The sequence below is a fragment of the Dendrobates tinctorius genome, unplaced genomic scaffold, assembly GCF_039654945.1.
Source record: "Dendrobates tinctorius isolate UK_male_01 unplaced genomic scaffold, ASM3965494v1 ptg000035l, whole genome shotgun sequence".
In the NCBI taxonomy this organism is placed as follows: Eukaryota; Metazoa; Chordata; class Amphibia; order Anura; family Dendrobatidae; genus Dendrobates; species Dendrobates tinctorius.
This window is the reverse complement of record NW_027361703.1, coordinates 25,732,146-25,757,446: the sequence shown is the minus strand read 5'-3', so window position 1 is coordinate 25,757,446 and position 25,301 is coordinate 25,732,146. Positions and strand designations below refer to the sequence as shown.

Here is a 25,301-nt window from a genome sequence, read left to right as displayed (position 1 = left end):
CTCATTTATTTCACATAGACTACTTTCTAAGCCAGGTACTTTCTGATTAAATAAATGACGACATTCTAGAACACCCATGCTATAATCACACTCTGTGCTACACATTAAAAGCGCCATGGTGCATCCACAAGTAGGGCATGGCTTCATGTATAATACACTTTCCTCCGCCTTTACTACAAACCATTAGTGTTCTACATAGTAGATCATCCATACAGTTGTGTCAATAGTAGTTCATTCACAAAGTTGTACAGTAGTCCATTCATGCAGTTGTATCAACAAGAAAGCAATAATAGTGTGTGTGCATAAATATATTCATAACGATATTTACAACATTGTAGTGTGAACCAGGGCTGTGGAGTCGGTAAGCCAAACCTGCGACTCAGACGCCTCAGTTTCCCTTACACCGACTCCCACATATATTGCTTATATTTAAGTGAAAAGTTTATTGTAGTACAATGTGAACATCAGAAATGTAACCATTTTTAAAATACAATAATCAAGATATTTAGACAGAACATAATATATATTTATTGGAATACAACTTTAGAACGCAAAACTAATAAATTGTAAATATGTAATATCGAATATATATATACACTATATATATATATATATATATACACACACACACACACACACACATTTTATATATATATTTTCTCTATCACCATTACTTATCTCAGCTAAGACAAAGCCTAGATCCTCAGGTTACATTCACACCATGGGCGTAGCCAGGATCAAACCTAGGGGGGACAGAACCTCTTACTGTTCCGCAGAACCTCATACTGCACACCCCTACACTTGAAAATAAAGCCTGCACCTTAAGAAGATGTGGTGAATGCAGTCTATTTATTCCAACTATCAGTTGATGTGTTACTGAAGACGAGCAATGACTGTCCTGGGCATCCTTTTGGGCAGCTATGAGGTGTACCTGACTGGTGCTTTAAAAAAAAAAAAAAAAAAAAAAAATATTGTTAGTCTGTGTGCTACCCGGCTTTCATTCTTTTTGGTACAGATAAGATATGGATAAATGGATAGAGCAGATTTCAGGTGATGTGTTTTTTTTAAAAAGCTGATCTGCTTTTGCAGCTGAAAAACGTATCCTCAAAAAACGCAGGAAAAACGCTGTGTGTGAATGTAGCCTTAGATCAGGAAGAGAACAGCCATTTATAGGACATTTCATAACTTTCCTAAATTCCTATGAAAAAATATTCAGCACATTCTGCATTGAACTACTGTACCCAATTTATGATATATTTTAGGAGTCGGAGTCAGTCCGTTTTATACCGACTCCACCAAAATGAGCACCGACTGAGCCCTGGTGTAAACTAATTTATATATTAGTCTGCACTACAATTTTGTAACCATATTTTTGTTTTAATATTATAGTGCACCACAAAAGAACTGGAACCATTATTTAACCCAAAGGTCTTCTGCTTTTGCAAATATTGTAAAATATTCAAAAATATTAAAGTAAAAATGCAAAGCTAAAACTATTACTCACCATTAAACACTTCATTAAACTCTCCTGGAGGGGCATGAATGATGAATTTTGCTGCTACACGAACCTAAAAACAAAAAGGAAAACAAAATTTGTAAGAAACCAAACTCGCTCCAGGGAAAAATATAAATCAGTCTGCCCTGGGATGGGTATTGTAGTGCCCCAGGTACACACATCTTCCAAGTGCTGCAGAACCACAATGTGCAGCACTTCTCATTTAGAGCAAAATTGTGATCTAATGTCCCCCGCCCCACCTATGAGGCCAGAGTGAAAAAGAATATAAGAACTGGATCCACAAAGCCAAAACTGTAACCACACATACCCAAAGTAGTAGTTTATCTGAATGTGCTCTCCAAATTCAGGAACTTGGAAATCAGAAGACTGGGTTGACATAACGTTTCTGTTCATGATTGGCATAGTTAATTATTGGGGTTCTTGACCTCTCTTACCTTCATTATTCACTAGAGAAAAATGGTATGATAGCAAAGCATAGCAACCCTTATTTATTTTTTTTGGAATTGCCACTTCCACCTGAAAGCAGTGCCGCATTGCCCTAATAATAAAAATGGGTAAATGTTGCTCTTCTTGGAATTCAAATAAACCTTTTAACGAGTCATAGTGCACTCAAAATATGAAATTTAAAAAAAAAAAATTATATAGCCATCGTGGAACACTAGTATTGCTGCACAACTTTATACAAAAATAAAACTCCCTTACACAGCTTTATTGATGGAAAACTAAAAAAAAAAAAAAACCTTACAAAAAACACAACAGCAACACATGCAAATGTAATATATTTTATAAATAGATCCAGCCTGAACACTATGTTTTGCCCCACTGCAGTGTTATGTTTTCGGTTCTGCCCTCAGTAGGACAAAGCAAAGCACACAGGTGTGAGCCACAATTTATTTGTGCAAGATTTCGTTCGGCAATGTGGATGACGCAGGAGGCGTCATCCACGTCAATCAAAGCAGTAGGACGGCGAGCAGCAGACAGGATTAACATACAGCACGGGAGAACTTCAAAATGTTTTTTGGGTTATACAGGGGGAGTCAAGGGGTTATATAACCATTTATGGAATGCAGCACAGGTGCTGAATAAAGCGATAGTTCTAGTTGATATGTGACAAAACTGGTGACAGGTTCCCTTTAAAAGGGGTTTTCCACTTTTGACAATCCCTAGTGATCACAAAGTAGCCCTATATTGGGAAACCTCACAATCAGCTTTAATCTGAGGAGAAACCAATCCAAGAAGAAAGTGTTAGAGGAGAAACCAATCCAAGAAGAAAGTGTTACTTCACCTGTATGGTCACTGGACCTGAAATTAAATATGTTGTAGTTCCTGTTCAAATCAATGAATTGTCTGTGGAATGTAAGAAAGGACATACCCCAGAACAAGACTCTCTTTGTAACTTCTCTCATCACTAGCCAAGAGGGTAAAAGATCATACATATAGGACCCTGTATTAACTTACAATTTTTTTTCATATATTCTGTAAAACCAACTAGCCCCTATAAATACATTAGATATTTAACCAAGAAATGGTTAGATTCAATACACGCAGTAGATCTCAGCGACAGTGATCTGTACAGTAATAATCTTGACAATTTCCAATCTGGAATCCGCCCTACTTCACAAATCATTTAGATCAGGGTTCCCCAACTCCAGTCCTCAAGGCCCACCAACAGGTCATGTTTTCAGGATTTCCTTAGTATTGCACAGGCGATAATTGCATCACCTGTACAATACAAGAGAAATCCTGAAAACATGATCTGTTGGTGGGCCTTGAGGACTGGAGATGGGGAACTCTGATTTAGATAACACAAGGCCCAAACGCAGCTTTGTTTTTAGCTTCCCATGTGAAGCTCGCCAATAATGGTCCCCTCTATAGTTGTACTTCTCAGATAGAGAAATCTCTAACTGCTCAGTAAGCAATTCTAAAATTAAAGGCAGCACACTGAGCCCCCGGCAGGATCTTCACATGGGAGACAGATTCAGTGTGCAACATTTTCACATGATGTGAATTTGGCAGATAGTAGGAATTTATTCTGATAGCCAATGACAATTTCTTCCTAGGCAATAAACATGCATTCATCGCTTCACTTTACATACAGACTACACTACAACCACTTCCTCCTACATTGCTACAAACCAATAGCATCACAATATTGTGACAACTGCTTACGTGTCCATTTATGGCAATAAAGACTTACTAAATGACATGGGGCAGGGAAGGGACAGGCACGCCCTCATACTTCAGCCTACACAGCAGCAAACAGCATAGGATCAGAGAAAAATATATCAATTATGAGATATATACATTAACACAGAAAACAGACAAGTGTCACCTTACAGCGACCTTTAATATGTCCTGCAGAAATTACCATACAGCGATGCTTAGCAATCAGTGGCAATATTAGATGCAGACATGCTGGGACATGTAGTCTTTTATAGAATTTTCAGTATTTTTCATTTGCTAATATATGTTAGCAATGCATTAATAGACCTTTTTAGATTTCAGGTGAGATCTTTAGCCAACGTAAAACCTATGAGGGATGCAAAGCTTTCATTTCCAGCATCAGGAGAAACATAGATCTAAAAATAATCAACTGCTCATGAACCGGAGAATATGCAGAACCTTATGGGGACGCTGGTCGTGGTATGAAGTCCACAGAAAGCAATGCGCCAGAACATGATCTGTGCAGACACGGAAAATGCAGGGAATACTACGAAATTTTAGCTCTAAGACCAGTACAATCGTGAAGACAGTTTTACACCATCCTTTAGACTAACTCCACATCCTTTTTAGGTAGAATTCATGCTTCACAGTATGTTTGAATCATAGAATCATAGAATCATAGAATCATAGAATCGTAGAGTTGGAAGGGACCTCCTGGGCCATCTGGTCCAACCCCCTGCTCAAAGCAGGATTCGCTAAATCATCCCAGTCAGATGTCTGTCCAGCCTCTGTTTGAAGACTTCCATTGAAGGAGAACTCACCACTTCTCGTGGCAGCCTGTTCCACTCATTGATCACTCTAACTGTCAAAAAGTTTTTTCTAATATCTAATCTGTGTCTCTTCCCATTCAGTTTCATCCCATTGCTTCTAGTCTTTCCTTGTGCAAATGAGAATAAAGTTGATCCTTCTACAATGTGACAGCCCTTTAGATATTTGTAGACAGCTATTAAGTCTCCTCTCAGTCTTCTCTTTTGCAAACTAAACATTCCCAAATCCTGCAACCTTTCCTCATAAGACAGGGTTTGCAGACCGGTCACCATTCTGGTCGCTCTTTTCTGAACTTGCTCCAGTTTGTTGATGTCTTTTTTAAAATGTGGTGCCCAAAACTGGACACAATATTCCAGATGAGGTCTGACCAAAGAGGAGTAGAGGGAAATAATGACTTCACGTGATCTAGACTGTATGCTTCTGTTAATACATCCTAGAATTGCATTTGCCTTTTTTGCTGCTGCATCACACTGTTGACTCATATTCAGTCTGTGATCTATTAGTATACCCAAGTCTTTTTCACATGTGCTGTCACTTAGCCCTATTCCTCCCATTCTATATATGCTTTTTTCATTTTTATTGCCCAGATGTAGTACTTTGCATTTCTCCCTGTTAAAAACCATTCTGTTAGTTGCTGCCCACTTCTCCAGTTTATTTAAATCTTTTTGAATCCTCTCTCTCTCTTCTCTAGTATTAGCTATCCCTCCTAGCTTTGTGTCATCAGCAAATTTAATCAGTTTACCCTCAATTCCTTCATCTAAATCGTTGATAAAGATGTTGAACAATACAGGGCCCAGGACAGAGCCCTGTGGTACCCCACTTGAGACATTCTTCCAACTGGATGTGCAGCCATTTACGACCACTCTTTGGGTCCGATCACTAAGCCAGTTATGAATCCACCTAACAGTTGCCTTGTCCATTCCATACTTAGTCATTTTTTCAATAAGGATTGTATGAGAGACTTTGTCAAATGCTTTGCTGAAGTCAAGATATACTATATCTACAGCATTTCCTTGATCCACCCAATCAGTGATACCGTCATAGAAGGAAATTAAGTTAGTCTGACATGACTTATTAGTTAGAAACCCATGCTGACTCTGTTTAATCACTTCATTCTTATCCAGGTATTGACATACATGTTGTTTAATAATTTGTTCAAAGATCTTTCCTGGTATAGAAGTCAGACTCACCGGCCTATAGTTGCCTGGGTCCACCTTCTTCCCCTTTTTGAAGATAGGAACAACATTTGCTCTTCTCCAGTCTTCTGGCACTTCTCCTGTTCTCCAAGAATTTTCAAAGATTATGGAGAGGGGTTCAAAAATTTCTTCTGCTATCTCCTTCAGTACTCTGGGGTGTAATTCATCTGGACCTGGAGACTTGAATTCATTTAGGTTAGCTAAGTGTTTCCTCACTATCTTTCTGTTTATAGATATCCTGGATTCTTCTATTCCCTTAATAGGACAGTGAATAACAGTTGATGTTGCATTTCCTTTCTGAGAGAAAACAGATGCAAAATAGGAATTTAAAAGTTCAGCCTTCTCAACATCCTGTCTTACCATTTCATCATTTTCATCCTGTAAAAATCCTGTAGCATCTTTGACTTTTCTTTTACTTTTGACATATCCCCAAAATCCTTTATTATTGCTTTTGACATCTCTTGCAAGCCTCAGTTCATTTTCAGCTTTAGCTAATCTGATTTGTGCCCTGCAGGTTCTGCAGACAGCATTATATTCTTCTTTAGATATGCCTCCCTCTTTCCATTTTATAAACATTTTTTTCTTCCTTTTTAGCATGTGCTTAAGTTCTGTGTTCATCCATCCTGGTTTCCTTAAATGCTTCCTATTCTTCCCTCTTTTCGGAATTGTTAACAACTGTGCTTTGAGAATTTCATTTTTCAAGATTTCCCATCCTTCCTGGACATTTTTGTCTTTAAGGATATCCAGCCATTGGATCCCTCCAATTCTCTTTCTGAATCCCTTAAAATCTGCCTTTCTGAAATCTAACCTTGACGTCTGAGTCTTCACAGGTCTTCCACCTCTAGTAATCCAAAATTCTAAAATAGCATGGTCGCTACCTCCTAGGGTCCCAGCCACTTTTACCTCCTCAACCATTTCCTCCCTGTTTATAAGGATTAGATCCAAGGTAGCAGTTCCCCTTGTTTTCTCCCTTACCTTTTGGAAGATAAAGTTGTCAGCAAGAGAGGATAAGAATTTCCTTGACCTGTTAGTTTTGCCTGAGAGAGATTCCCAACAAATGTCTGGATAGTTGAAATCTCCCATGACAACTATGTCATATTTTTTGGAGAACTTGGCCATCTGATGCATAAAGAGTTCATCTATATCTTCGGCTTGCTCAGGCGGCCTGTAGTAAATGCCTACAATGGTGTCCTTTCCATTGTTCTGTCCTTGTATTCTTACCCAAACAGTTTCCACAGAACTCCCAGTCTCTGAAGCTTCAATCTCTGTGCAGATATACGCGTTTCGAACATACAATGCGACACCCCCTCCTCGTTTATCAAGTCTGTTTCTTGCAAATAAGTTGTATCCTTCTAGTCTTGTATTCCAATCATGTGTATTGTCCCACCAAGTTTCAGTGATTCCAATTACATCATATTTCTGTTCCTGTGTTAGTAGTTCCAATTCTCCTTGTTTGTTGCCCATGCTTTGTGCATTAGTATAGAAACATTTTAGTTTGTGATTGGTTTCTCTTTCTCCAATATTTTTATTAATTAGATTCTTTCGTCTTTGTTCTTCCTTTCCACTTCTAATAGCCGAGTTCTCAATAGCATTTGTCAGGTGTATGGCTTTTTCTGGTCTTTTGCTTCCCTTCCCATGTTGTTCTAGTTTAAAGCTCTCCTTACAAGTGTAGCAAGGCGACTTCCAAATACATGCTTTCCAGTCTTCGTAAGGTGCACCCCATCTCTAGCAAGTAGTCCATCGTATAAGTAGTTCACTCCGTGATCCAGAAATCCAAATCGTTGCTGACGGCACCATCGACGTAGCCAGTTGTTCACCTGCAGAATCTTATTCCACCTCCTTGTTCCATGGCCATCCACTGGGAGGATGGAAGAGAAGACCACCTGCGCTCCCAGTGATACATAGGGCGGTCGGTCTCCTAACCTCAATCTGACAGCCACAAATGACTATTAGGCTACGCCCTCATGATCAGGAATAGCAATATTTTGGATGCTGCATTCTAATTGCCGCACTTGCCGTTTGTCAGTACATGCAGATTCACCGCAAGTAATGTCAATTTCTATGTTTTATTAGAGATTGTCATGCTGTGGTAAACCCACACCAAGGGTGAGTTTGCACAGTGGGCATGGGCCTTCTATAAATCTCATCCACTGTGCTTCTAATGTAGAATGCAGAATTTTGGAAGCAGCGCAAGTTCGCTGCATCCAAAACGCTGCTGTTCCTGATTGTAGCCTAAAAATGCTGAGTTTAGATCAGAAGACCCACAGGAGATGTGTGAACCTGGCCCAAGATTAGTACTGTAATGTCTTAACCAGGACCATGGAGTCAGTAAGCCAAACCACCAACTCATCAATTGCCCTGACTTCAGACTCCACAGCCTGGCCTCACTACTGACAGGCATGTACATAAAGTGCAGCACAGATTCATCTCAACTAAAAGCCGAGAAACAGACATTTATAGGACACTTCATAACTTTCCCAAATTCTTTTGAAGACATTTACAGCACATCCTGCACTCAAATTTATATTTTAGGAGTCGTGTACTGCACAGGTTGCATCAATGATATGTCCACCTCTCGCTCTACATATGTTTAATAACTGTGGTTAAGCCCAGGGCTGTGGAGTCTGTATGCATTTTGATAGTGGGAGTCAGTACAAAATGGATACAGACTCCACAGCCCTGGTCTTAACCACAGTTATTAAACATATGTAGATCGAGAGGTGGACAAATCATTGATGCAACCTGTGCAGTAAATGGGCCAAAGAGATAAAAGGGGCCATTTTCATCTCCAAAGCAGCAGGAATTGTGCATTATGATGATCTATTGGACTGCAAAGAGCCCATATACTTTTCTTCCACTGGGGCCCTCTTCTGTCTGTGTCCACCAGTGTGTAGATCAATTATTTATCTACATGGTGAAATCGTGACTCATACTGATCCCATAGTTGTTAGACTACGAGCACGATCAAATAGTGTCAGACAAAAAAAATACTATAAATAAATTGCAAAATGACACAAAATTCATACAGGAAAAAATTATTTGTTGGTGCCTCAAACCAGACAAAATGAAGGAGTCAGATACTGACAGCCAAAATACTCGGAAGGCAGGGCTTATCACTTTATACACATAGTACACTGAAATCTTAAATATATTGCACAAAAATATGCTGAATGGGCTAAAAAAAAAAAAAAAAACAAACTCAAAACATGAAGTCATTCAAGTGCTATATTATCAATAAGTAGTAAGGAGCAAATGCATAATTCAATGTGCACAAATAACATCCACATGTCCATAACAGACCATCTAAAGTGTGCCATGAGCCTCTAGCCCTAAATGAAAGCCAACAAGGGTACTCAGTGCAGCTCAGTAACCAGAGACAAAGTGAAAGGCCCGATTCAAATCCGCAGTTTGTAACTTGACATTATACTGTGCGGGGACTGCCATCTCAGGTATGAGAATTGAATGGGGCAGCATGAATCGACTTGCAGTTCCAGCACGGTGGCTCAGTGGTTAGCACTGCTGCTTTGCAGTGCTGGGTTCAAATCTCACTAAAGACAACATCTGCAAGGAGTTTGTATGTTCTCCTGTGTTTGTGTGGATTTCCTCCTGCATTCCAAAGACATACTGATAGAAAATAGAGTTGAGCGAAACAGGTTGGTCAGATTCAAGAGTCGCCGACTTTCGCCACAGTGTGAAGTTGGCCATGCGGTCGGCGACCAAACCGTCAAAGTCTGGTTTTGCCGAATGCTTGCACGTTACTTTTTAGAGAGAGAAAGAGAGAGAAAGAGAGAGAAAGAGAGAGAGAAAGAGAGAGAAAGAGAGAGAAAGAGAGAGAAAGAGAGAGAAAGAGAGAGAAAGAGAGAGAAAGAGAGAGAAAGAGAGAGAAAGAGAGAGAAAAGAGAGAGAAAGAGAGAGAAGATAAGAAGAGAGAAAGAGAGAGAAAGAGAGAGAAAGAGAGAGAAAGAGAGAGAAGAGAGGAGAGAAAGAGAGAGAAAGAGACTGAGAGAAAGAGAGAAGAAGAGGAAGAGAGAGAAAGAGAGAGAGAGAGAGAGAGAGAGAGAAAGAGAGAGAAAGAGAGAGAAAGAGAGAGAAAGAGAGAGAAAGAGAGAAAGAGAGAGAAAGAGAGAGAAAGAGGAGAAAGAGAGAGAAAGAGAGAGAAAGAGAGAAAGAGAGAAGAGAGAGAAAGAGAGAAAGAGAGAAAGAGAGAAAGAGAGAAGAAGAGAGAGAGAAAGAGAGAGAGAGAAAGAAGAGAGAGAGAAAGAGAGAGAGAGAAAGAGAGAGAGAAAGAGAGAGAGAAAGAGAGAGAGAAAGAGAGAGAGAAAGAGAGAGAGAAAGAGAGAGAGAAAGAGAGGAGAGAAAGAGAGAGAGAAAAGAGAGAGAGAAAGAGGAGAGAGAAGAGAGAGAGACAGAGAGAGAGAAGAGAGAGAGAAAGAGAAAGAGAGAGAAAGAGAGAAAGAGAGAAAGAGAGAGAGAGAGAGAGAGAGAGAGAGAGAGAAGAGAGAGAGAGAGAGAGAGAGAGAAGAAAGAAAGAAAGAAAGAAAAAAAAAGAGAAAGAGAGAAAGAATGAGAAAGACTTTTCTCCCCATTGACTTGCATTGGGTTTCGTGTTTCACGATTTTTCCCTAGTCGGGCCGATTTCGTTTTGACTCGACTTTGAGAACGTCGGGTTTCATGAAACCCGACTTGACCCTAAAAAAAAGGCAAAGTCGCTCATCTCTAATAGGGAATCTAGATTGTGAGCCCCAAAGGTGACAGATGTTTGTAAAGGGCTGAGACACGGCGATGAAGACATCCGCCCGCGTCGCACAGCAGGAAGCTGACGAGAAACGGTCAGGACGTTCTCGCGCGATCGATAATCAGCGGGGAGCCGGTCGGAGGTATCACACATAGCAATATCGCTGGCTACGTCACAAAAACCAGTGACGTTATAGCGATATCGCTTAGTGTGACAGGCCCTTATGATAGCACTATATAAACAATACGTAATAAATAAATACATTAAAGAGATTCCATATAACCTGCTATAGAATTCAGAGTTAACCTGTCCTACATTTCACAGCCCTTGTCTGCATATAACGTATATACTCGTTTATAAGCCGACCCACCTAATTTTGCCACAAAAACTTGGGAAAACTTATTGACTCGCGTATAAGCCTAGGGTGGAAAATGCAGCAGCTACTGGTAAATTTCAAAAATAAAAATAGATACCAATAAAAGTAAAATTGAGACATCAATAGGCTAAATGTTTTTGAATATCCATATTGAATCAGGAGCCCCATATAATGCTCCATACAGTTCATGATGGGCCCCATATACCGCCCCATAGAATATGCCCCCATAAAATGCTCCATATATTATGCCCCCATATTGCTGCCTGCTGCAAAAAAGCCACACTCACTTCTCCTGCTCAGGACCCGACCCCTGAGATATTCACCTGTTCGGAGTCCATCGCTGCTCACCACTGTCTGCCTCTTCCTGTGTCAGTGACTGTTCATCCAGCAGAGGGCGCAGTGCGCACTAACCACGTCACCACGTTCTCTGCTGCCTAAGGCTGTGTGCACACGCTGTGGATTTTGCTGCGGTTCCGCAGCGGTTTTGGCCGCTGCGGACCCGCAGCAGTTTCTGCTGCGGTGTACAGTACAATGATTCCCTATGGGAATCAAAAACCGCAGTGCAGACGGTGCGGAATTTTTCCCGCGCGGATTAATCTGCGGTTTTCAATCCGCAGAAAGAATTGACATGTCAATTCTTTCTGCGGATTCTCCTGCGGTTTGCCATCTCCTCCACATGAGGAGATGAAAAAACCGCACGGGCAAAAACCGCAGAGCAATACCGCAGGTAAAACCGCAGGTCTGTACCTTTTCTGCAGCGTGTGCACACAGCCTAAATGTCACTGACACAGGACGCAGCAGACAGCGGTGAGCAGCGATGGACCCCCGAACAGCGAGAATATCGCTATGACCTAAACCCCTCCTGGCGCTGTCACTGCAGCCCTGCTTCTCCACGGTCTGCCTTCAGTGGTCACGTGGAACTAATCATTACACTCATGAATATGCACATATTCATGAGTTTAATGAGCAGTACCACCGTGACCGCTGAAGCAGGAAGGGAGACCGTGGAGAAGAAGGGGGGGGGCCCCAAGTCAGTGATCTGACACCCCAGCTCCCCTTCCCCCATCGACCCCCAGGTATATGACTCGTGTATAAGCCCGAGAGGGGACTTTCAGCCCCAAACAATGGGCTGAAAATCATCTCGGCTTATACACGAGTATATACGGTAATTGAGGACTGTAAAACTTTATTGCCCATGTAGTACAGGTTAATGAAAGAAATTCCTTACAGATTACAGCTGATCAAAGTGTGATAAAGTTATTGTCAATGGACCCTTCTAATCGCCTTTTTACACAATTCAGTAATCAGTGAATAAGCATTCATGGGAACACTCCGTCCCTTTTACCCTGTTCTACATATTTTCAAAGTTAGATATATACAAGGAAAACACCTCAAGCTATTGAAATATAACATGATTATTCCAAAATATCAAGAATGATAGGTATCCTAAAAAAACATTCATAACTTGTGTAGTAGGACACTGCACATCTGAACAAAGAACACTTAAAAAAAAAGTGAAACTGTCCATATAAATATACTGCATCATTTTAATACATAACATTTATTCAAAACTTTTTAAAAGCTGTCATGTTCAGTTATAAAATGAGCTACCATATTTTACGATTATAAGACGCACCCCCCCCCCCCCCAAAAAAAAAAAAAATTGGGGGGCAAAATGGGGGTGCGTCTAATAATGAGTATATACCTTACTGGTACCGTTGCTGCAGGCTGGATGAGGGGGGGTTAGTGACCGGCAATGCTGCGAAGGGCTCTCTGGTGTCGCGCAGTGGTACCCCGTGCCGCTGCGGGTGTCTCCGTTATGGGGGGCTCTGCCGTCATTTTGTGAAAGGCCAGAGCCCCCATAGTTTCCTGTGCTGTGGACTCCGGGAAAATGGCCATCAGGGGAGGCGGCGCATGCACAGATGGAGATTTTGCCACCAAGATTATAGGAAATGAGACAATAAGGTGCAGAAAATTTCTGCACAAAAACCTGAATCCCTTCCCAGAAACCGCACCTATTTTTCCGCGACGGTTTGTGCGTTTTTTGCGCGGTTTTGATGCGTTTTTTACAGCAGCGGTTTCTAAAAGCATGGGAGAAGCCTAAACCGCGGAAAAAACCTCAAAATTAATGTGCATGCTGCGGTTTTTACCGCGATGCGGTTTTTTCGCGGTAAAAATGCATCAATGTGAAAAAAAAGTGCAAAATGCATAGAAATGACTGTGCACCTTATTTTTAGCGGTTTTATAGTGAAAAGCGCGGTAAAAACCGCTAAAAAAACGCTGTGTGTGAACACAGCCTAAGACGCCTGGATTATAAGAAGCACCACCATTTTATTTAAAAAAAAAAAAAAAAAAAAAAAATTCCTATTTTTCTCCTCAAAATTTGGGTTGCGTCTTATAATCCGGAGCGGCGGATCCGTTGCTATTCGCTATTTTGACAGACAAAAAACATTTCATTGTCGTCCACTGAAGTCAGCGGACGCCAAAATTATGGCGGATCCGTCAAAAAACGGATCCAACGGATGACCATCCGTCAAAATCCGCCACTAATGCAAATCAATGGGGGAAAAAACTGATCCACCAAAAAAAAATGGCGGATCCGTTTTTTTTTCTTGCAAAACTGCAGATTTTGACTGATGACAAACGGAAATGTGAAACAGGCCTAAGAGAGCAACCACCTTTAACCCCTGATTATCAAAGCGGACACCTGGCACTATGTGTCAGGGGCGGTCATAGACCACCCCCTGGCACATTAACCCCTGGCACACTGCGATCATACATGATCGCAGTGTACCGGGGGATTAAGGAAGCATCGGGCAGGGAGGGGGCTCCCTGCATGCTTCTCTGAGACCTCCGGAACAGCGCGATGTGCTGCGCTGAGGGTCTCCTTCCCTGCAGGCCCCTGGATCCAAGATGGCCGCAGGGGCCTTCGGGGGGGCAACTTCCTCAATGCCTGCTGAGAGCAGGAGCTGAGAAAGCCTGCAGCAGCGCCCGTCAGATCGCTGATCTGACACAGCGCTGTGCAAAGTGACAGATCAGCGATCTGACACTAGACGGTGATGTCCCCCGGGACAATAAAAGTAAAAAACACAAAAAATACATGTAGAAATAATTTATAAAAAAATCCCTAATTAAAAAAAAAAAAAAAACCCTAATAAATTCATTTTTTTTTTTAAATAAAAACAAAACAATAAAGTACACACATTTAGTATTGCCGAATCCGTAACGACCCCCCCTATAAAACTGTCCTACTAGTTAAGATGCTCCATAGATTATGCCCCTATATGCTGGCCCCATAAGATGCTCCATGGATTATGCCCCTATATGCTGCCCCCATAAGATGCTCCATAGATTATGCCCCTATATGCTGCCCCATAGATTATACCCCCATAAGATGCTCCATGGATTATGCCCCCATGTGCTGCCACTGCTGCATTTAAAAATAAAAAAAATAAAAAATGACACCTCTCCGTCGCTTGGGGCCAGGTGCCGGTGTCACTGCTGGCACCTGAGATATTCACCTGTCCGGGGTCCATCGCTGCTTGCTGCTGTCTGGCACGTCATCTGTCAGTGACGTTCAGACTGCAGGGGGCGCGGCGCGGCCTAACCACGTCACCGTGTCCTCTGCTGTCTGAACGTCACTGACAGATGACGTGCCAGACAGCAGCAGCAAGAAGCGATGGACCCTGGACAGGTGTATATCGCTATACTTACCCGTCCTGGCGCGGTCTCTGCAGCCCCTGCAGCCCCATTCTCCCTTCAGCGGTCACTTGGTACTGCTCATTGAACTCATGAATATGCGCATATTACCTTTTAACGGCGGTAGTTAAGGGTACTTAAACCACAGCACCGTTAATTAACGACGCTGTGGGAAAAAAAGCGTATAGCGCCCCCCAGAGTCGGATTCAGGTCGGTTTTTACCGACCCCGTTTTTGTGATTGCCGTTATTCACCGTATAACAGCGACCGCAAAAAAAAAAAAAATGTCTGATGTGATAGAGATATATATATATATATATATATACACACACATACATACACACACACACACACATACAGTTGTGGCCAAAAGTATCGACACCCCTGCAATTCTGTCAGATCATTTTCAGGAAGAAACTGAGTATTATTGCAAACAAATTCTTGGTATTATCTTCATTTAATTTGTCTTAAATGAAAAAACACAAAAAGAATTGTCCTAAAGCCAAATTGGATATAATTCCACACCAAACATAAAAAAAGAGGGTGGACAAAAGTATTGGCACTGTTCGAAAAATCATGTGATGCTTCTCTAATTTGTGTAATTAACAGCACCTGTTACTTACCTGTGGCACCTAACAGGTGTTGGCAATAACTAAATCACACTTGCAACCAGTTGACATGGAATAAAGTTGACTCAACCTCTGTCCTGTGTCCTTGTGTGTACCACAATGAGCTGTGAGGACTTGAGAAACCAAATTGTGAGCGAGCATGAACAATCTCAAGGATAAAAGTCCATCTCCAAAGACCTGAACGTTCCTGTGTCTACCGTGTGCAGTGTCATCAAGAAGTTTAAAGCCCATGGCACTGTGGCTAACCTCCCTAGATGTGGACGGAAAAGAAAAATTGACAAGAGATTTCAACGCAAGATTGTGCGGATGTTGGATAAAGAACCTCAACTAACATCCAAACAAGTTCAAGCTGCCCTGCAGTCCGAGGGTACAACAGTGTCAACCCGTACTATCCGTCGGCGTCTGAATGAAAAGGGACTGTATGGTAGGAGACCCAGGAAGACCCCACTTCTTACCCCAAGACATAAAAAAGCCAGGCTGGAGTTTGCCAAAACTTACCTGAAAAAGCCTAAAATGTTTTGGAAGAATGTTCTCTGGTCAGATGAGACAAAAGTAGAGCTTTTTGGGCAAAGGCATCAGAGTTCACAGGAGAAAAAAAGAGGCAAAGAAAAGAACACGGTCCCTACAGTCAAACATGGCGGAGGTTCCCTGATGTTTTGGGGTTGCTTTGCTGCCTCTGGCACTGGACTGCTTGACCGTGTGCATGGCATTATGAAGTCTGAAGACTACCAACAAGTTTTGCAGCATAATGTAGGGCCCAGTGTGAGAAAGCTGGGTCTCCCTCAGAGGTCATGGGTCTTCCAGCAGGACAATGACCCAAAACACACTTCAAAAAGCACTAGAAAATGGTTTGAGAGAAAGCACTGGAGACTTCTAAGGTGGCCAGCAATGAATCCAGACCTGAATCCCATAGAACACCTGTGTAGAGATCTAAAAATGGCAGTTTGGAGAAGGCACCCTTCAAATATCAGGGACCTGGAGCAGTTTGCCAAAGAAGAATGGTCTAAAATTCCAGAAGAGCATTGTAAGAAACTCATTGATGGTTACCGGAAGCGGTTGGTCGCAGTTATTTTGGCTAAAGGTTGTGCAACCAAGTATTAGGCTGAGGGTGCCAATATTTTTGTCTGGCCCATTTTTTAGAGTTTTGTGTGAAATGATCAATGTTTTGCTTTTTGCTTCAGTCTCTTGTGTTTTTTCATTTAAGACAAATTAAATGAAGATAATACCAAAGAATTTGTGTTTGCAATCATTTTCAGGAAGAAACTTATCTGACAATTGCAGGGGTGTCAATACTTTTTGCCACAACTGTACACACACACCTCCACAGTATTCTTCAGGTCTTACCCTGAGGTTGTGGCATCCCCAGGGAAATAGTACCCTTACCTGCGCTGTGAATGAGCTCCATCTTTGCCCTCGGTGCTGTATGGCCATTAAAGTATTACAAGGGTGTCCTGTACCTGCACTCTGGTGGAGGGCGAGGATGAGGGCGACAGTCTTCCACGACTCCCAGAGATCCCTGGTTCTACAGCCATCACGCATGGAGTTTCATCAAAGTAGGCTGAAACTGGGGCCTAAATTTTTGATGCCTGGATCAAGTGTTTCCCGGCAGACGCCGAGGGAGATGCTGACACTCCCGCTCTGCCCTGCTCCCGCACCGTGTATCAGGATCCGGGCACTGCAGGAAACGCTAGGCCAGTTGGGCGGTCCTCCGATGTGACGCGGCTGGTGGGCGGAGCAACCGGCCCACGACCTAGAAAAGGCCGAAGCCGGTGCCTAAATTAGCGGTGCCCGGCTGGATAGAACAACCAGGCCCACGACGTGCTCAGGAGCCCCCCTGCCATGAGCTGTGGAGGAGTGAGAGCAGAGCTGCCGCTTTGCCAGCAAGCCGATCCTACGATAGCGACGGTGCAGGAGCCCTCAATCCACCATCCCCTCTGAGGGGGAGGTGGAGAGGGACCATCCAGCTCCCTGCAGCACCTCTGTTCCATCAGTGGTGGTGCAGAGGGAGCAGCGAGGACGCCGTGTGGCGCCTCCGTGTATCCTAAGAGTTCGCACCTCTAGGATTTCACAGGGCTATGTCCGACTGTGGCAGACCCTGAGCTGTATGGATTCCATGGCACTTACCGCGGTGTGCGCCCCGGTATGGAGCCACCGCGATGGGACTTCAACACTTAGCACGTTCTCCCGGTGACTCGGACTGATCGGACACTTATCCATATGGGGAATCTTCAGGACGGTATGGGGTAAGGGATCGCCTCAATCCATCTCCCTTCTAAGGGATGGTGGAGAGACACCATCCGCCTCCTTGCATCATCTGCTTTTAAAAGTGGTGAAGCAGTGGAGGCTGCACGGACGCCATGCAGAGGCCTCTGAGCACCCCTAAGGGTGGGCAGGGTAGGTTGTCCAGCATAGGCCTGGCTGCGGACGAGGATACATGTAGGCGACACTCCATGTACTCGTTCGTAAGTTGGTGCGGGGAGATCGGAGACCCTTAAGAGATCAGTCGCCCTTGAATCAGCTCAGGCATGGCATCTCACGTCACAGGAGATGATACATGGAGGCGACACTCGCACGTGCTCGCCTGTTGGTTTGGGGAAATCAGACCCTTGAAAGGATCCGTGGCCCCCTTCATCTGGATTAAAAAAAATGAAAAAAGTAAAAAACAAAACTCAAAAATTTAAAATAACAAATGGTCTGAAGACCAGACCAGTGTGCCTCCTACAGACACTAAGCAAGAACTGGTTCACCTGGGATCAGCAAGAAGGTGTATACTGTGGAGGAAGAGCTTTTTTTTGTCTCAACTTAGTGTCAGCCTCCTATTGGCCGCAGCATAACACCCATGGTCTGTGTCCCCCAATGAGGCGAAGAACAAAAAAAACAAAAAAAAAAAAAAAAACTCAGAATCAGCGGGATCCGTTAAAGCGTTCCAGAGTTATAACCTCAAAGTGACAGTGGTCAGAATTGTAAAAATTGGCCTAGTCATTAAGCTCCATATTGGCTCTGTCACTAACGGGTTAAAGGTAGCGCAATGCCACAAGCTTTTAGGCTTATTTTGGACGAATCAATGAATAGCCGCCATTCCTCTGGATTATGACTCGTCTTCAGAGCTTCCATTGAATGGTTGATGTTGTTGCATGCTACAAGACCCTCCGTGAAAAAGTATTGGACAAGATCTTCATCACAGTTGAACAAAAATCTGAACATTGCCCGCTAGGAGGTTTCACTACTGTAACGTATGGCTGGGTGCCACGTTCCAGAACTAGCAGCACACGTTCGCTGCATTTGAAGCAATGCCTTCTATTGAACACATGTAGATCCGCATGTGTTCACTAAACCATATGGATTTAAAGCATCCATTATATTTTTGAAATTTCTCTTGTAGAGACTAGCGTCTCCCCAAGAGAAATGGACATGCTTCGGTCTTCAAGATGAGCTGCATGTCCATCTCTGTGGGTGGTCAGCACCGCAGGCACCTATGTAAAAGCATAGTTGTGATGAGATCTCTAAAAATCCCATCCACTATGCTGTAACATGTGGCCACTGCATGTTTGACACTGCATAAATACGCAGCATCAAATCCGCAGCAATTACTGGAACATACCCCAAGAGCTTAACCTTACTCCTGGGCAGATTCAAATATCTAACAAGGTCATTCAGTTTGCTTTGTGTTAGGTGTGGTTCGGTTCAGATTGCTGACAAAGTCTTGGTCACAAGAGAAAGATGCTTCATGACACCAAGCACCCTCTTGCTCCTCACTTGACTGAAAGAGTTTTCGGATTAGTGATAAGCGAGTATACTCGTTGCTCGGATGTCCTCCAAGTATTTTGGATGTGCTCGGAGATTTAGTTTGTGTCGATGCAGCTGCATGATTTGCGGCTGCTGCCCAGCCTGAATACATGTGGAGATTCCCTAACAAACAGGCAATACTCACATGTATTCAAGCTGTCTAGCAGCCACAAATCATGCAGCTTGCAAAATACTTGGAGATCACCTGAGCATGCTCAGGAAAACGGGAGCAATGCGTATACTCACTCATGACTATTTCTGATGCTTTTGGAAGTGGCAGTTTCTGTATGTGGTACTGTGCATATTGAAAATTGCATGTTGGGATACTGTAAAGCCTACTTCGTCCTTGAAAACACCTTTCTTGGGGGACCAGAAGAAATAGCAATTGATGGTGTGATCGATCGGCTCTCTCCAGATAATTGGGACTGCAAAAAGCATAGATTACCTCTTTCCTGCAACCTATTGCAGCATATGTGTGGAGCACAACTCTTGTCCTGATCTCCAATTCTGCAGCCAAAATACAGGTTGTAGGCTTTCCTTATCATGGTAGTCAAGTTTTGCTTTAGTGAAGCAAAAGAGAATTTTCCGCATATGTAACAAAAACTATCCACTTTGTTAACGCAAGAATGAGGAATATCAGAAAAAAACAGAAACATGTCAATATGCTAAGAAAGCCTATCACTGTATGTCTTAGGCTAGGTTCACATTAGCAGATGGCCAAGCTGCGGACTTCCTCCGTAAAGCTCCTCCCACTGCCACACCTCCTCCAGTCAGCTCCGCCTACTTCCGCATGCGCACCTATCTTTAACATTGGGTACGTAGGCCGTGCGCATGTATGCAGATGCCTCCGCATGCATTGTTTTGACGATGCGGCGACCCGCCTGCATGCATAAAAAGTGTCATAAGTAGTTACAACCTGCTCTGGCTCCCATTTTCAAGATCCAATCAGGAAATGTATCAGTTTTTAGCACCACAAAATTAGTTCAGTTACAACTGTTTTAGTCTCTGAAAAAAGGCTGTTGAACAGATATATAGATATATCAAATTTTGCTTTCCAAATGATAGTTACCCTAGAACTAGCAAAAAGAGAGCCTGATACAACCATTCGGTAATACAAGATGTGGAAGCAGGCATGTGGTTATGGTCATTCTGTATTCTTGAGCATATGATATATAGATTTTGATCAGAATTGAGTGGGGCATATTATCCATTCTTAAGGCTACTTTCACACTAGCTTTTTTGGCGCTGTGCCTCGTGCGCATTCCAAACGCATTAAGCGTTTTGCATGCGTTTGCTGTTTTTTTGCGCATGCGATTTAACCAGTTTCTTGCCATATTAATTCTAAAAACGTATGCAATTTTAAGCGCATGCGTGCGCATGTCCTAGCGCACGCGTGCGATCCCATAGATTGTAATTTTTTTTGCGCATTCCGTGAGCATGCGTTTTTGGCAGCAGTTGGGCGCACAGAAAAATGCAACATGTGTCTGGCACGCCTGGGCGCACACCTGGAAAAAACGCAGCGCACGAAACCGCAAATAACGCGTACAAGCGCTATACCATGCGCCCGCCATGTTAAAGATAGGGGAGCAAAGCGCATGCGCATGATAGCGCAGCGCTAAAAAACGCAAGCGTGAAACCAGCCATAATGATATTGGCCATTGTCGTGGTTTAGCTCCTTCACGACCTTGCGATCAGTTTTCGTTTTTTGCTCTCTTCCCAGAGGCATAACTTTTTCCAAAAGTTTTTTTGTGAGACGAGTTGTACTTTTGCGTACTGGAAAAAAAAAATTCCAAGTGTGGTGAAATTGCAAAAAAAAAAGTGCAATTACAGAAAGGTTTTACCATGTTCAATAAATGGCAAAACTAACCTGCCATTATTATTCTCCAGGTAAGTACGAGTTCACACCAAAACATGTATAGGCTCTTTTTTTAAAGTAGTGAAAAAAATTAAGCCATTTCCAACACCAGTAGCATCACCATTTTTCGGGATCTGGGCTGGGTGCACATAGAAGGGGCTTGCATAGGGCACCAGTCACACAGGTACATACTGTATGTTGTACATTGCATGTCACCTTATACAAGTTACTGCACTGGTATTGGTAAGGCTGCTTTTTTCTGTGATGTTTTTGAATTTCTGTTTTTTAGGATGGGGCAAAGAGCATCAGAAACCAGACATGAAGGTGAGATGAGCACACAGGTAAGACATGACATTTTAACCACTTACTGCCAGCTGACGGAATAGTATGTGAGCTGGCAGTATCCCCCGCTTTGATGAGGGCTCCAGCGGTAAGCCTGCATCAAAGCCGGGACATGTGCCCGCAAGTGGTGTGAGTGGAAACTAACTAGTTAAATGCTGCTGTCAAACGCAGTAAGTCGGCATAACAACCGGAGGTCTCCTTGAGACCTCTATGGTTGTTGATGCCGGATTGCTGTGAGCGCCACCCGGTGATCGGCGCTCATAGCAAAGCTGTCATTCTGCTAAATACTGGCAATCTGAGCATCGCCTCTATGTAGCAGAGCAGATCAAGCTATGGAGGTTAGAGACGTATGCCAAAGTAAAAAAAATGTTTTTAAAAATATGAAAAAAAAAAAACCCACAAAAGTTCAAATCACCCCCCTTCTGCCCCATTGAAAATTAAACATTAAAAATAAAATCAAAACAGACATATTTGCTGTCACCGCGTTCAGAATTGCCCGAAAAAAAAAAAAAAAAAAAAAAAAGGAAAAGGGGATTAACCCGATCGCTAAACGGTGTATCGAAAAAAGAATCAAAACGCCAGAATTACATTTTTTTGTCACTGTGACATTGCATTAAAATGGAAGATTTTATCTGCACCAAAATGGTATCATTAAAAACGTCAGCCCGACATGCAAAAAATAAGCCCTCACCCGACCCCAGATCACGAAAAATGGAGACGCTATGGGTCTTGGAAAATGGCACAATTTTATTTTTTTTTAGCAAACTTTGGAAAATTTTTTTCACCACTTAGATAAAAGAGAACCTAGCCATATTTGGTGTCTATGAACTCGTAGTGACCTGGAAAATCATAATAGCAGGTCAGTTTTAGCATTTAGTGAACATAGCAAAAAAGCCAAACGAAAAACAGTGTGGGATTGCACTTTTAAGCAATTTCACCACACTTGGAATTTTTCCCCCCCGTTTTGTTACACGACATGGTAAAACCAATGGTGTCATTCAAAAGTACAACTCGTCCCGCAAAATATAAGCCCTCACATGGCCATATTGAAGGAAAAATAAAAAAGTTATGGCTCTGGGAAGCGAAAAAATAACAAAAACAAAATCGCCAGTCATTAAGGGTTTAAAGGGAACAAGTCACCAGAAAAAAAAAAAAAAAGTACACTAACCAACCTGCAAGTGAGTAGCATTATAATGCCATTGCACTCACTTAGACTAAGTTGCAGGGAAAAAATTAGCTTTATTCTCTTCAGCAGCGTTCCCATTTCACTCACCGCTACGGAGTGGCGGCTGTAACCGCACCCCGGCCCTGACTGACAGCCTCAATACAGAGCCAGTGTCAGTCAGGGCCGGGGGCACTGTTCCAGCCGCATCTCGGTATACTCAGAGCGGTGAGTGAACCCATGCCCCCCCCCGACTGACACCCCCTCTGCATTGGGAACCCCTGTCAGTCAGGGCCGGATGCGCAGTTACAGCCACCACCCTGACAGCCAGCGCCGCCCCTGTGGCTGAAACAGGAACACTGCTGGGTCACATACAGGATCAATTACCACAGAGGAAAGAAAAGAGAAGAGGGCAGCCGGGGCTTAGTGCTGGAGAGTAGGGGGCCCTCCAGGCCTGTATGGACACTTTAGTGACAGCTCATGTGAGGGGCCAGTCATTACTTTACAAAACAGAAGCTGCAGAGACACCATCACGTGTTTCTCAACGCAAGCAATGACCAGCCAGGTCTTTGTCCGGGAAGGAACAACCACGGGAAGGGCAGTCTCCAATGAAGGAAACCACCTATGCCAAAACATGGTATCCATCCACATACAGCTGTTTCGGGGTATTGCCCCTCATCAGTGTGGAGTAGGAAACTGGCTGGTAGGAGCAATGCCTAGTAAAAAGACTATGTAGAGGAGGATGAATAAACTCATGGATAAGACCTGGCTGGTCATTGCTTGCGTTGAGAAACACATGATGGTGTCTCCGCAGCTTCTGTTTTGCATGTTTTGCATATTTCCCATAAGGGATGGGGGCAGTGCTCTAGAATCACTGCGTTGAGAAACACGTGATGGTGTCTCCGCAGTGTCGGATGTTGATCTCCATGAGTTCATTCATCCTCCTCTACATAGTCTTTTTACTAGGCATTGCTCCTACCAGCTAGTTTCCTACTCCACACTGATGAGGGGCAATACCCCGAAACAGCTGTATGTGGATGGATACCATGTTTTGGCATAGGTGGTTTCCTTCATTGGAGACTGCCCTTCCCGTGGTTGTTCCTTCCCGGACAAAGACCTGGCTGGTCATTGCTTGCGTTGAGAAACACGTGATGGTGTCTCCGCAGCTTCTGTTTTGCATGTTTTTGCATATTTCCCATAAGGGATGGGGGCAGTGCTCTAGAATCACTGCGTTGAGAAACACGTGTCTCCGCAGTGTCGGATGTTGATCTCCATGAGTTCATTCATCCTCCTCTACATAGTCATTACTTTACAGACATGGCCGTCGCTGTCCCCATTGGGGCTCCCACTCTAGCTTCCCTATCAGTGCGTCCCCGCAGCCGTGGAGACCCAAGCACACAGCCTCCCCGCAGCCGTGGAGACCCAAGCACACAGCCTCCCCGCAGCCGTGCCGGGGTGTGGAGACCTAAGCACACAGCCTCCCCGCAGCCGTGCCGGGGTGTGGAGACCTAAGCACACAGCCTCCCCGCAGCCGTGCCGGGGTGTGGAGACCTAAGCACACAGCCTCCCCGCAGCCGTGCCGGGGTGTGGAGACCTAAGCACACAGCCTCCCCGCAGCCGTGCCGGGGTGTGGAGACCTAAGCACACAGCCTCCCCGCAGCCGTGCCGGGGTGTGGAGACCTAAGCACACAGCCTCCCCGCAGCCGTGCCGGGGTGTGGAGACCTAAGCACACAGCCTCCCCGCAGCCGTGCCGGGGTGTGGAGACCTAAGCACACAGCCTCCCCGCAGCCGTGCCGGGGTGTGGAGACCTAAGCACACAGCCTCCCCGCAGCCGTGCCGGGGTGTGGAGACCTAAGCACACAGCCTCCCCGCAGCCGTGCCGGGGTGTGGAGACCTAAGCACACAGCCTCCCCGCAGCCGTGCCGGGGTGTGGAGACCTAAGCACACAGCCTCCCCGCAGCCGTGGCGGGGTGTGGAGACCTAAGCACACAGCCTCCCCGCAGCCGTGGCGGGGTGTGGAGACCTAAGCACACAGCCTCCCCGCAGCCGTGGCGGGGTGTGGAGACATAAGCACACAGCCTCCCCGCAGCCGTGGCGGGGTGTGGAGACATAAGCACACAGCCTCCCCGCAGCCGTGGCGGGGTGTGGAGACATAAGCACACAGCCTCCCCGCAGCCGTGGCGGGGTGTGGAGACATAAGCACACAGCCTCCCCGCAGCCGTGGTGGGGTGTGGAGACATAAGCACAGTCTCCCTGCAGCCGAGGTGGGGTGTGGAGACATAAGCACACAGCCTCCCTGCAGCAGCCAGGACCCACACACGGCGGGCGGCACCTGGGATGAGAGGAGGAAGTTGGGGCACACGAGCTCTGCCCTCGCCGCTGCCTGACACTTCCTGGCACTGCCGGTGCCCACCTCAGCCATGCAGCCCCACTCTCCGCCCTCCTCACTAGTCGCGGCCGTACAAGGAGCGGACACACGGGCAGAGGAAGAACAGACAAGCCGCCGCCGAGAGGAGTCCGCCGCCCTAGGTCTGTCAGCCAGCACTCAAGTTACCTGCAAACCCGGCCCATTAACGGCTCCACCTGGCCCAGACACAGCGCCCCCCGCAGCCCGACCCGCGCACACACAGCAGCCCACGGGACTATGGTGACAAGGAAGAGCCGACCCACCGCACACCAACCTTGTCCTCATCGGACAGCTGATCGTCCACGTCCGCCATCTTCTTCGCCCCCTTTTCCTGACTGACGGTGCGCGCCCAGTGGGCAGAGCCTGACGTCACTGAGCGGCCCGTAACGTGGCGGGAGCGCGCACAGAGTCACGTGTGCCTTACGTACAGCATCCATGTGAGAGCGCTGCCTGCGGTGTGCTGCTGAGAGGGTTCTCAGGGCGCTGTGTGGGAGCAGCGGGTATTCATGGCTGAGAGTGTGTGGGGGCAGAAAGCGGGCGTTATTATAAACACCCGTGTTATTACATACACCATGTCAGTACAGACACCCGTGTGTTATTACAGACG

The 25,301-nt window shown here is 44.6% G+C and overlaps 1 protein-coding gene across 3 annotated transcripts in view; it reads right to left on the bottom strand.

Moving 5' to 3' along the window:
- CAPZA2 (capping actin protein of muscle Z-line subunit alpha 2) overlaps positions 1 to 25,093 on the bottom strand; it is a 59,231-nt gene extending 34,138 nt beyond the window's left edge. The window contains exons 1-2 of one of the 3 annotated variants that reach the window (XM_073573345.1): positions 24,969 to 25,093; positions 1,505 to 1,568 (exon numbers count right to left, since the gene is read on the bottom strand). In XM_073573345.1, coding sequence (XP_073429446.1) covers positions 1,505 to 1,568; positions 24,969 to 25,007 — 103 coding nt within the window. In that variant the 5' untranslated portion in view covers positions 25,008 to 25,093. The other 2 variants (XM_073573344.1, XM_073573346.1) reach the window with 2 other exon arrangements.
- Positions 25,094 to 25,301: the final 208 nt, after the last annotated feature.